The following is a 14,494-nucleotide window of genomic DNA, read 5'->3' on the forward strand; positions in this document are numbered from 1 at the left end:
ACTGATCTGAACTGCGCCCGAGCACGAGCTTCTGCTCTTTCGGGCTGCATGCCTAATGTAGCTCAAGTGTAATGTACTTATTAAATAAATCAATTTGAAATTTGAAATCCTAGTGTAGTTATGACTTTCACTTTGAGTCACTGTATCTGCCAGTCCTAAGCCTGAAAGAAAGTTGGAAGGAACTTGCTCACTTGTTTTCCTACAAGTCGCAATTAACTTATCTACGATTATGTCGCAATTTACTAAACCAGTTATACAAAGTATCGGTACCTTCGACTTTAAACAAGTACGATAACATAGATTACATAGGCCTACTTTTACTCTTGTGATAGCTTGCAATAGAAATGAAAACATACAATTTTAGACTATTAGTAGTGAATAAACAACATATAAGAGGACTACAAGTTAGAAGCTAATAAGTAAGTCTTTTTCAGTAGTATAATACGTAGGTACATATCACATAAAAACGGGTGTTGGATTCGTTGTAGATTATTCTGTAAAAAAGTAAGAAACTTGTCTTCAAATAAGCTATTGATTATTAAACAATATTACCTCACTATATAGATCTGCTGCCTAATCACAAAGCAAATGTAAGTAGCCTACATTATTTTTTTGTTGGTTATTTAACGACACTGTATCAACTACTCTTATAGTCCCGTCACTCTAATTTCCGGCAGCCAATCACGTTGCAGGTCGGCTACATTTAAACGTGTGCGTCTTGTGATTCGCTGATGAAGATGTAAAGCATTTCCTAAGGCTCGATAAATACTTAATATATAATTGCCCGCCATTTTGGTTCTTTCGTTGGCGTTCGCAGAAAGCACACGAGGACGTTGTTTGCCGCTCAATTATTTGCTGAATTACAGTGCGTTTGATTTATTATCATAGGAGCTACGACATGATAATGTTTAACGGTGTGGCAAATAGATTCCTCGTCTGGTAGCTCTGCAAAGAAAGAACAAAAATGGCGAACGATACTACCTACCTAGACTTTATAGAGCCTTGACTTCCTAAGACGTAAGCAAAGAGGAGGAGTCACGCCGGGAATAACAGCGTCGCGACTATAGGTTATTTAGCGTCGATGGAATTGGGGATAGCGAGATAGTACTTGGCGAGATGAGGCCGAGGATTCGCCATAGATTACCTGACATTCATTAGCCTATACGGTTGGGGGAAAACTCGGAAAAAAGTCCAACCAGATAATCAGCCCAAACAGGAATCGAACTCGCGCCCGATCGCAACTTGAGGCAGGCAGGCAAGCGCCTTAGCCAACTAAGCCACGCCGGTGGCCAATGTATATTATTCAGAGGACAAAAAAATGGGGCTACGTAAGGGCTACTGAATCATATAAAAATCACATTTCAAAGTTGGCTATGCATTCTTTTTGAGGTGAATGAAAGTGTGAAATAAATATGGTACGAGAGATAACATTGTTAAATATTGGTTAGATGCCAATTTTCTACTTCTCAATATTAATAAAACAGCCGTTATAGGCCTACCTTTTTCTTTAAATAAAACAGGACTTCCCCTCAGTGAAAATTATTTTTAAAATAACTTTACATACCGGAAATTGTTCAAATAATAATCCCTGCTTATGTCCCAAAACTTACATTGGGAAAAACAGAGATTATACATTATCTTTACTCCAAATTAAGAAAATTAATATATTTCTATATTTTACCAGTTAAGATTCCTCCTGACATGTAGTATAATGCGATCTAATTGTTTTGATTTAATCCACTCGCTTATTCAGTATGAAATAATAATTTGGGGAGGTATACAGCGAAATCTGTTCTGTTTCCCCTGAATCAACTTAATAAGAGACCAATTAAAATTTGTTTAAATAAGCATTTAGAGTATTCAACAAATTTCATAGGGCCTATAGCCTGTAAAGATTTCGAAGTTTTAGACATTAAAAATATTAGCCTATGAACAAAACAGTACCTTTGAAATAAAATTACTTCGTTATAGTGAAATTTCTTTATATCGAGTGAAGTCATTTTTCTGATGAGAAAAGCGTGCTTGTTCATTTACAGATGAGGAGGCGAGACCTGGCATGTGAGCTGCGCGATAGGGGCAAGAATGAGCTAGAATCTACCGACACGGAAGTTCTTCTCAGACTAAAAGCTCTCTTCCCCATCCATACCCATTGGTCATATAGCCACAGCAGGGCAGGTCTTGTCTCCTCTGCTGTACCTCTGAGAACGACGTAAATTCCATTATTTTGCAATGCAGGTCTAAAAAAATTATTAAGATAAAAAGATGAACTTGCATTGCATATGAAAAGAAACAGTTAGAAGGAAGGCATAGGAAATGTACAAAATTACAGTTTAAAGAAAGACATAGCCTACAAATGTAAAAAGTTCAAGTTTTGTGGAGCGCTCTATAGAACATGAGGTGTCATGTTGCTTGGGATGCCATGTTGTGAGATTTGTGTGCTGTGATTGGAGGCGCCATGTTGCGAGATTTGGGAGCTGTGAATGGAAGCGCCATTTTGTGAGATTTGTTAGCTGTGATTGGAGGCGCCATGTTGCGAGATTTGGGAGCTGTGAATGGAAGCGCCATTTTGTGAGATTTGTTAGCTGTGATTGGAGGCGCCATGTTGCGAGATTTGGGAGCTGTGAATGGAAGCGCCATTTTGTGAGATTTGTTAGCTGTGATTGGAGGCGCCATGTTGCGAGATTTGGGAGCTGTGAATGGAAGCGCCATTTTGTGAGATTTGTTAGCTGTGATTGGAAGCGCGGATAACTCGCAATATAGCGAACGCCAGTAGGGGAAGTTATCCCCACCCACATGAAATGTGCATTCGACACAACACTCGCCTATCACGTAGAGTGTCTGAAGTGCTAGTAGGGGAAAAGTGGAAGGGGTCGTGGGCGGAGCTTCTACGTTCGCTATATTGCGATTTGCCCGGAAGCGCCATTTGTAAAATTTGTGAGCTGTGATTGGAGGCGTCATGTTGCGAGATTTGTGACCTGTTACTGGAGACGCCATATTGCGAGATTTGTGAGTTATGGTTCGTCCCACGAATCTGTGGAGTAACATATGGGGGCGGAGTCTATCTGTGCCGGAGTGTATTGCAGGCAGTATCAGCTCGAGGCCGCTAAGGGGTAAGATGTTTGTTGTGGAAGGTAGAGTAGAGTTCAGATACTGTTCTCCAACAAGGAGATTAACCGTGGAAGGAATGTGCTTACTATTGCGTCATCTATTGCAGCGAAGTAGATAGATAATATTACCGTTATAACGTCAGTTTAAAAAACATGCGCTCTCCTGCATATGTTATTTCCTGTATGGAGGGATTAAAAGACCAGGAGATCAACCGTGATCTGATTTTGTAACTAGAGTAGTATAAATATGTGTGTATCAGTGTTATCGTTTGTGCTTTGAGAGATAGCCAATGGAGATGAGTGTACTCACGTGTGTGACCTTATGACATCTTATTTCATCAACATTCATTCACAGCATTACACCGCTGCGTCTCATTCCCCTGAGACTTTCTCCTGGTTGGAGTTCAGATAGAAATGATCCAATCCCGGCAAGCGTTTGCTAGCTTCGTTCAACTAACACCTCCCCCCAGAGCGGTCATTGGCCCTAGCCCTCCCACATACCACCTGCGCAAAATTCCAGGGACGGACATAGATTGGAGCTACCATGTTGCGAGATTTGTGAGCTGTGATTGGAGACGCCATGTTGCGAGATTTGTGAGCTGTGATTGGAGATGCTATGTTGCAAAATTTGTTAAATATGATTGGAGGCGCCATGTTGCGAGATTTGTGAGCTGTTATTGGAGACTGGTAGCTAAAGCGTTGGATAAATAATAAATTATAGCCTAGTTAATTATATAATTTTAATATATATTTTTTCATTTTAAACATGTATTTTCATCTTTTTTGAAAGTTTCAGGGATTATTTAGAAGTGGTCACGGGACTAATGTGATTACAATAATTTCACATTTTACTTCTGTAAACTTAAGAAGAATATTAAAACGTAATTAATCATCGTCTCTGTTTAACTCAGTTGACTAAGGCGTGTTGTTATTTAATCCTATAAACCCAACTTCGCAGGTTCAAGTCTCCTCGCATCCCAAAAGGTAAATTATTACAAAATTAAAACAAAAATACATAAACTTATTAGATAGCCTTAGATAGTCCTTCGTGCTATCCACTGACTAATAATAGTTTAAATAAATGGAATATTAATTGCTACTTTGCGCTGTATTTTACAGAATGTTTACTTTAACCCTCATTACCCATTTTTGACTTACACCACTTCTGCTCTGAACGGCTCATATGGAGATTTAAGAAATGGTAATAAAGAAGTAGAGGTAGTGACATCTAGTAACTAATATATTAACTTCTTGAGTAATAGTTCAATGGAAAAGTATACGTGTGTACCCGGGTACTAGGAAAATACTAATGAACTGTGAGATAAAGTACAAACTGTGAGGTAAAGTCTTTATCTCACTAGTGGAATAAAGTAATGTTGAATAAAAGCCTACTTTACAAACGCAAAAGTATTTAGTAAAGGCATGTTTTTTGTTACGGTCATGGATAAAAACTTTTAATTATTCAATGCTGTGAATAAAGTCATTGTTTAGGTTGCTAAGGACGATTAAATAAAGACCAGTTTAGATACCAGTCATGGATAAAATATTTTTCTCTATAATGATAATATTTTCGGTAAGGGAACAAATTTTTGTATTTCGTTGGACTGTTTTTTTTTTTTTTCGTTAAAACGATAATCGTTAAATTAAAATATTAAACATTAAATTATATAAGAAAAAGGAAGGAGGCAGAAAATATTTTCGTAATACTGAATAGGCTATTTCGTTTTTCAGGCGTTCGTCATAACGACATTTTACACCATTATTAACAAAAGTATTATCATAAAAACAAAATCAAGTTCTCGTCAAGTCATCACGCTTATTCTACGAGAAGAAATGTTATTTCTATCCCGCTAATTAAACATAAATGTAATATCGAATCTGGTCCGAAGCATACCTCTAATAACGGTCCAAGACTACACAATTCCTTTATTCATAATAGTCCACACTTAACATCAATAAAATTAGTAATTTTAGTTTTAAAAAGGAAGTGTACAAATTATTTTTGGAAAATTTTCTCTAACAGAAAATGAACTCTGAAGAATATGTACTGCCTTAACTTTATATTATAATTAATAGTGTAATGTACGCTACATAGTTTATATTTTTACATATTTACTTTTGTGCCTTCAAGAACACTCGCGAGCTGACTTTTTCGAGAGCGAGATAATTTATTATAAATTCTTCATTTTTATATACTGTATACACTTTTAACACTTATAGTATATCCTAATATTAACACGGTAAAGAAGTTGGAAATTTAATGAGTATTATAAATTGTATGATTTTAAATTTTTGTAAAACAGCACAGAAAATTATTATTATTATTATTATTATTATTATTATTATTATTATTATTAAATATAAGGCTATTATAAAGTCAGGATAGGAGAAGAAATGGCTGAAGGAAGTGAAATTGGGAGAGGAGTACGTCAAGAGTGTCCTTTATCACCTACTCTGTTCAACATTTACTTGGAGGATTTAGTAAAGAACTGTTTTCAGAACATGGGAGGGGTGATAGTAGGAGGAAGAAGAATAAAGTGCATAAGATTTGCTGATGATATGGCGTTGTTAGCAGAAGAGGAGATGATAGAAAGGAATATGCTACTAGAGCTAAATGACAGCTGTTAACAGTAGGCCTATGGGATGAAGACAAATGCTAATAAGACGAAGACCATGATTGTCGATAGAAAAATACAGAAGATAAACTTGAGAATTCTAAATGAGACAGTAGAGCAAGTGGACAGCTTCAAATACTTGGGGTGTACTATAAGCAGTAACATGAGCTGCTGCCAGGAAGTCAAAAGGAGGATAGCAATGGCCAAGGAAGCTTTTAATAGAAAAAGAAGCATCTTCTGCGGACCTCTGGAAAAAAGAACTAAGGAAGAGACTAGTGAAGTGTTTTGTATGGAATGTGGCATTGTATGGTGCAGAAACATGGACATTACGACGAAATGAAGAGAAGTGAATAGAAGCATTTTAAATGTGAATATGGAGAAAAATGGAATGTGTGAAGTGGACAGAGAAAATAAGAAATAACACTATGCTGGAAAAAGTGGGTGAAGAAAGAATTTTGCTGAAACTGATCAGGAAGAGGAAAAGAAATTGGTGGGTGAGAAGAAATTGCATACTGAAGGATGCACTGGAAGGAATGGTGAACAGGAAAAGAGTTCGGGGCAGAAGAAGGTATCAGATGATAGACGACATTAAGATATATGAATTACATGAGGAGACAAGGAGGAAGGCAAAAAATAGGAAAAATTGGAGAAAGCTGGGTTTGCAGTGAAAGATCTGCCCTTGGACAGAACACTAATGGTCGATTTCTAAAACGAGGTCTAGACCATGACCACGGCATTAAACCGCGTTTGGCTTTATAAAACGAGATCTTTTTCATTTTTCTGAGCCATGGCTCGAAACCATGGTCTGAAGCAGAGACCACGGCTGGGGCAGGTTTAAAACCACGGCTTCATGTATACAGGATGGAGGTAGTAGATCAGCTGGATGATTATCAAAGGAAAATTTGCGTCTACAAGTATTAAATTCCCGGATTAGAATGTTTAGAGACAGAAATAATTCTTTGTAGCTATATAACGACGATAATTTCAGACGAATATTTCGATTTTCGAAGGAATCAGCGCAAAATTTAGCAAGAATGCTAAATAATAATCTGCAACAAAATGCAAGAGGCGACAGGTTGACAATTTTTTTTACATCTTCTTGCTGCTTTCAAGGACGTAAGATATATTTTATATTAATTATACCTTTATACCTATAGGACGATATATCTTAATTCTTAGTCTTTACAGTAGTTTTGGACATTTTATTTAATACTCGAAGAATGTGAAGGAAATGTGATTTTGTCTTCTTATTTCAAGTTTTATGTTACCGGGGCTTTCCACGTAGTACTGCCTATTAATTATGTGAAAACAGAACCATACTACATTTTAGTTTCAATTGAAATTTTAATCCAGTTAATATTTAGGTTATTAATTCTTTAAAACCGGGTTTTCAGGTTGTTAATGTTGATAGAAGTTATGAACAAACGATAAATTACAACATAAACGCTCGATTTGTGCTAATTATTTGGGTAATATCATTCTGTTATCTAAAAATCCGTTCGCTATTAAATACTAGGTATGCCCTAATGCTAGTATTTTAAACGCACTTACTCGTATATTCCCTGAATACAACAATACCTTAGCTGAGAACAAAAGAATGTGCTTATTGCAATTCAATAAAAATATTAATCCCGATGTTCATTTCTTTCTAATATCGATTATTTACAGGAATAAAAATCGATTCTTAGCTGCGTTGCCATATATAAAACCCACGAACCTAGGTTTTTTCTCAAGCCGCGTCTCGACTTCGTTTTAGAAATCGCATAAGGATTCAGACCTCGATCGGGGTTTAAAAGCCGAGGTTTGGAATCACGATTTCGTCCGTGTTTTAGAAATCGACTCTAAATGAATGAACGAATATTTCAACTATGTTAGTTAACCCTATACATTCTTCTTCTTCTTCTTCTTCTTCTTCTTCTTCTTCTTCTTCTTCAGGCTCTACAACTCTGAGGTGAAAGTTTTGGCCTTCTCAACAACTTTCTTCCATTCCTTACGGCTTCCAACTATCTTTGTCCAGTTTTCCACCTTCATCAATTTCAAATCATTCAGGACATCATCCTCCAATCTATTTTGTGGTCTACCCTGCTTTCTGTTAACTATTGGTTTCCATTTGTATATTTGTTTGACCAGTCTATTATTCTCCATTCTATTTATATGACCAAACCATCCTAATCTTAGCGATTTTATATGATTTATTATGTTCCTATTCTTCATCAGCTCATTCTGTTCACGGTTATATTTAATTCTCCATGTACCATCATTCATTTTAGTTGGACCAAACATTTTCTTAGTACTGCTCTTTCAAAAATTAGTAGTCATTGTTTTATGGAGTTTTAAGGACCCATGTCTCGCTGGCATAAGTTACTACAAGTCTTATTTTAGTACAGTATAGCTTAAATTTGGACTGTTTAGATATCAATTCACTTCTAAACAACTGCAGGTTGGCATGGTATGCTTTGTTTCGCATTACAATTCTTTCTCTTATTTCTTCCTCAATGGTATTGTTGTTATTAACAGTTGATCCAAGATATTTGAAACTTGGTACTTGCTGAATCATTATATCATTTATTTTAAAATCTCCTAAAGTTTCTCTTTTTGTGCTTACTTACTTACTTACTTACTTACTTACTGGTTTTAATGAACCCGAAGGTTCATTGCCGCCCTCACATAAGCCCGCCATTGGTCCCTATCCTGAGCAAGATTAATCCAGTCTCTATCATCATATCCCACCTCCCTCAAATCCATTTTAATATTATCCTCCCATCTACGTCTCGGCCTCCCCAAAGGTCTTTTTCCCCTCCGGTCTCCCAACTAACACTCTATATGCATTTCTGGTTTCGCCCATACGTGCTACATGCCCTGCCCATCTCAAACGTCTGGATTTAATTTAATTTAATTTTGTCTCTTTTTGTGCTACATTTTAAAAATTTTGTTTTCTTCTCATTAATTATCAATCCAAATTTCATTGCCTGTTCTTTTAAATTCCATGTATTGTGGGTCCCTATCACCACGGCATGGCGCGTCCTCAGGTTGCGGATCGAGGAGACGGCCTCCAGATATGGAGGGTAGCTGTGAACATATTGAATAAGCAGTCGCGGACAGCCGATGAGGGGTGGTCCTCCAGCTTGGGGGTTGGGCGAAGAGCTAACAACCCATCACCGTAAAAAACAGCTTGTTACGAATCCTTCAAACAAGCCTCGGAATTGTACGAAATGGAAATATAAAAATTGGAAATTTATCTTTTGAAGAGGTGGAGAAGTTCAAATATCTGGGAGCAACAGTAACAAACATAAATGATACTCGGGAGGAAATTAAACACAGAATAAATATGGGAAATGCCTGTTATTATTCGGGTTGAGAAACTTTTATCATCCAGTCTGCTGTCAAAAAATCTGAAAGTTGAAATTTATAAAACAGTTATATTACCGGTTGTTCTGTATGGCTGTGAAACTTGGACTCTCACTTTGACAGAGGAACAGAGACTATGGGTGTTTAAGTATAAGGTGCTTAGGAAAATATTTGGGGCTAAGAGGGATGAAGTTACAGGAGAATGGAGAAAGTTACACAACACAGAACTGCACGCATTGTATTCTTCACCTGACTTAATGAGGAACATTAAATCCAGACGTTTGAAATGGGCAGGGCATGTAGCACGTATGGGCGAATCCAGAAATGCATATAGAGTGTTAGTTGGGAGGCCGGAGGGAAAAAGACCTTTAGGGAGGCCGAGACGTAGATGGGAAGATAATATTAAAATGGATTTGAGGGAGGTGGGATATGATGATAGAGAATGGATTAATTTTACTCAGGATAGGGACCAATGGCGGGCTTATGTGAGGGCGGCAATGAACCTCCGGGTTCCTTAAAAGCAAGTAAGTAAGTAAGTAAGTAAGTTCTTTTAAATTGTTAAATGTTTCTATCATAGCCGATTTTGTTCTTGCAGTTATTATTATGTCATCAGCATAAGCTATATTATGTCATCAGCATAAGCTATACATTACATAAGTTAGGCCTAACATTATTCAAGAAGAACTCGAACACCGGGATTCGCTTGCTCTCCGTTTGGTTATGATTAAGTTCATATGATATTTGAATTGCAAATGTCTTGTTTCCAATCGGAGGCATGATTGCATAAGCAATTATGTAGAGTTTATAGAAAAATATTGTGATACAAAGACACGTGAGAGTAGCCTTGAAAACTCGTTGCTGCGATAATTATCACAATTTTTAAAGAGCGTGTGCCGGAAATAAATTCGGTAGCTAACGGTGTTAAGAAGGATAAGGTAAAACCGGGTGATAGCCTACATAGCAGTGGGAGTCGTGACGCTGCTATTTGATAAGCTTATAATGGTAGTAGATGGATAGGCTATTAAGAATTCAGTCTTGCCGTGTTAAGTTGTGTGTGCAGAATTTTGATCTTGTTAATACTGTCATCCTGAAAAGGAGCAGTGGTAAGTACTCAAGATTGATCCTTTAAACTGTTAAATTTTAATTGTGTTTGAAAGGACATAACAGTCGTTCGACACGCTGTGGAATGTGAACGACTGTTGTTATGAAATAATCCGAAGTCTGTCAGGCCGGGGATGCTGAATTCCTACATATCTCCATTTCTCTGATATTGAAGAAATTACCATAACTTATCCCCATTTCTCTGATATTGTAGAAATTACCATAACATATCCCCCATTTCTCTGATATTGTAGGAACTAACATCTCCATTTCTCTGATATTGTAGGAACTAACATATCTCCATTTCTCTGATATTGTAGAAATTACCATAACTTATCCCCATTTATCTGATATTGTAGAAATTAACATAACATATCCCCATCTCTCTCATATTGTAGGAACTAACATATCCCCCTTTCTCTGATATTGTAGGAATAAACATATCTCCATTTCTCTGACATTGTAGTAACTAACATATCTCCATTTCTCTGATATTGTAGGAATAAACATAATATCCCCATTTCTCTGATATTGTAGGAACTAACATATCTCCATTTCTCTGATATTGTAGGAACTAACTTATCCTCATTTCTCTGATATTGTAGGAACTAACATATATTCATTTTGCTGATATTGTAGAAACTAACATATCTCCATTTCTCTGATATTGTAGGAATAAACATAATATCCCCATTTCTCTGATATTGTAGTAACTAACATATCTCCATTTCTCTGATATTGTAGGAACTAACATATCCCCATTTCTCTGATATTGTAGGAACTAACATATCTCCATTCCTCTGATATTGTAGGAATAAACGTAATATCCCCATTTCTCTGATACTGTAGGAACTAACATATCTCCATTTCTCTGATATTGTAGAAATTAACATATCCCCATGTCTCTGATATTGTAGGAACTAACATATCTCCATTTCTCTGATATTGTAGGACTAAACATAATATCCCCATTTCTCTAATATTGTAGGAACTAACACATGTCCATTTCTCTGATATTGTAGGAACTAACATATCCCCATTTCTCTGATATTGTAGGAATTAACATATCTCCATTTCTCTGATATTGTAGGAACTAACATATCCCCATTTCTCTGATATTGTAGGAATTAACATATCCCCATTTCTCTGATATTGTAGGAACTAACATATCTCCATTTCTCTGATATTGTAGGAATTAACATATCCCCATTTCTCTGATATTGTAGAAATTAAAATATATCCATTTCTCAAATATTTATACCTGCTACGATTTTATACGAATTCGCAGCGACCCTGCCAGTCGTCTGGTACCTGCAGTAATCTGCTCTGTCACATCTCCCGAGGTTTTGGTAGGTATGACGCATTGCTAGCTAGAGAGATACGACGCTCGTCCTTCGACGAGTGTGTGGAGTGCCTCGAGAATTACGGAAAGAACTTCAAAATCCGATTGGATTAAATGCAAACATTGAGATAGCTGGCTTCACGAAAGTTGTACTGTTCATGAAGATAAGTGCAGTTAGTGTGGCAGACTGGAAAACACACACAAAAAACAGACATTGTTTAATGATAGTGTTTTGTCTGTTTTGCTGTAAATTTCAAAGTTATTTTTCATATTCCACATCACTCACCTCGTATGTCTAAAATCACTCACCCGGGTTGGGAGATATGGCGCAAAACTTAATTTTAGTTTTATTGAGTTCTTACCATAAATTTGTCAACAAATGTATTTTAAACCCTCCAATTCATAAATGTATGTAATGTGCAAGATATATTTTATATTCCCGCGTTGTTAATTAAAATGCGCTATATTTTGCGCATATTTCCAAAAATATGCGTCATATCACTCGGTTTTACCTAGAATTAAGTAGGATTGTTAAAGTAATTGTAATTTAATTCTCGGATCATGTAGAATGCATTTTGTCTGGAGAGGTTAAAATGAAATGTTGGAGGGGGTACAAAAAAGCAGCCTAAATTGTAATAGGCCTACAGTAGATACTAGTGTCCTGCAATGTTCTAACACAGGGCCGGGCATGAGAGCGGCTCCATTAGTCGGCCAGAGCTGTTCTCGCTCCGCAAGGCAAGCCAGAGCAGAACGCTCACGCAGTGGCGGACTCGCATTACAGCTACCTTCCCTGCATTAATATAACAAGAGCCACGGTTGTTCTAGTCATTCAGTCTGTCAGTACATAATAGTTTATAAGGATATTACATCAATCCATTGTACAGTACAGACTTTATAACACTCTTATTAATTTAATGAAATAAACTTCGCTCTATGCACACACACAAATCATTAGGCTTATTTACATAACCCATACGCACATACTGCAATCTCCTCACCACGGTTCTACGAGACAGGCGTATGGCTTCCACTTCCCCTACTTGCTGTGGACAGAGTTCATCTGCCAATATAATTAAACATCGCTTGATGAATTCATCTTCGTTGAATGTTTTCAATTCCTTTGCAATTTCGTGGCAAATTTTGTAGCTAATTCTCATAGCCGATTCACTAAGTGTATTATTGTCATTATGTTAATATTTAACATAATATATGATATGATATGATATGATATGATATATATTATATGATATGATATGATATGATATGATATATGATATGATATGATATGATATATGATATGATATGATATGATATGAATGATATGATATGATATGATATGATATGATATGATATGATATGATATGATATGATATGATATGATATGATATATGAAGGGTACACGGGAAAAACGAACAATGTCACATTTCCATTAGAGGTGGGATAGTGATCTATTTCAGTATATTACTGCAAAATTTATTTATGTTTCTACTTGAAATGAAGGAAATGATGAGTGTATCAGTGGTTTTAATTCTCCTTTACCACTTTGGTAAAAATAACACTAAAGTTTGTAGTAATACAGTGAGTTAGATAATGACATCAGCCTTAAGAGCATTGTGACATTGTTCGTTTTTCCCGTGTACCCTTCATATGATATGATACGATATGATATGATATGATGTGATATGACCATAAATTAATACAACTTAAAGAAAATATTTCTCAGGTACATTATATTAGAGTATTTATTCGATATTTATATTGCATTATAAGTTATTATAGTACATTTAGTAATATATAATTTTAAATTATACAAATATTATGATATACTATACTATGATATATCATAATAATTGTATAATTTAAAATTATATATTACTAAATGTATAATAACCTACAATGCAATGTAAATATCAAATAGATATTCTAATAGCCTATACTGTACCTGAGAAACATTTTAAGTTGTATTAATTTATGGCGTTCATTACCAACATATTTGTCATATTCAGTAGCATGTTGTAAAGAATAATGTCGTTGGATATTGAACTTCTTAGAGTGTTTTATACCAAATTAAACACTTTGCTAATCCACTGCTCTCTACGAAAAAGAACTCCTCCTCCCATGATACATTAAAAGCATTGGGAGTAGCGGGACGGTTTAGTGTATGAGCGGAAGCTCCGTCTTCAAAGTTTGCCACCATACTGCAGAGTCACCACTGCACCGACACTGAATGACGTACAGTATGCATATGTCAGACCGCTCGCAAGACCCGCTCTTTAAAGCACACAGGGCTCATTTCTCAGAATCACGTAATGTGCTCAGCTCTGTTCTAACATGAGAGAAGCAACCAATACATTAAAAACTTCGAATTATTTCATATGAAAAACTAACCACAATATCTGCGCTAAAATTCTTAACCGATTAAAACGTGAGTGAAGGACAGTCAATGTTTTTATAACAAGATGGAATAGACACGACAGGCGAACAGCAACTTCGCCGTCCTCAACAAACTTGAACCGAACCTAGCGCCTGTAATGCACGACGCTAGTAGATACTCAATTGGGAATTTTAAAAGTGACTTATCACAGAGATAAGTTCTATCCGTGACCACGTATCATTTCGAGTTATCTTCCATAGACACATGTTTTGTTAATTATTTCAACTGTTTTGTTCAGCTTCATTCACTTTATTTTCTATTTTCAGAATCTGAGCATCCGAGGCAACTACATCTCTTGTAATGGACGGATATGATGACTATTACAAAAGCCATTCAAGTGAGCAGTGTGGTCTAGAATACGAGAAAGGAATCAGTCAAGAGCTTTAAAAATACACCCTGTTTCAAAATGAATATCGGGGTTTTAAGGTTTTATAGTATTTATTACATTTAACGTACAATTATAAATAGGACCGGATTTTTATGTAATATCATGGTGTGAAATATGTACATATTTATGTAAGGAAAATAAGCTGAATATGTACCAAAA

At 36.1% G+C, this 14,494-nt stretch overlaps 1 protein-coding gene across 2 annotated transcripts in view; it reads left to right on the plus strand.

The window, feature by feature from the left end:
• The first annotated feature begins 237 nt into the window (after positions 1-237).
• The window catches only part of LOC138715808 (very long chain fatty acid elongase 7-like), a 39,990-nt gene continuing 25,733 nt past the window's right edge, over positions 238-14,494 (plus strand). Inside the window, exons 1-2 of one of the 2 annotated variants that reach the window (XM_069848910.1) lie at positions 238-590; positions 14,214-14,284. In XM_069848910.1, the coding sequence (XP_069705011.1) occupies positions 14,248-14,284 (37 nt within the window). In that variant the 5' untranslated portion in view covers positions 238-590; positions 14,214-14,247. Of the gene's footprint in view, positions 591-9,867; positions 10,174-14,213; positions 14,285-14,494 lie in introns of those variants that run through there. The other variant, XM_069848900.1, reaches the window with a different exon arrangement.

Source organism: Periplaneta americana, chromosome 2 (assembly GCF_040183065.1).
Source record: "Periplaneta americana isolate PAMFEO1 chromosome 2, P.americana_PAMFEO1_priV1, whole genome shotgun sequence".
In the NCBI taxonomy this organism is placed as follows: Eukaryota; Metazoa; Arthropoda; class Insecta; order Blattodea; family Blattidae; genus Periplaneta; species Periplaneta americana.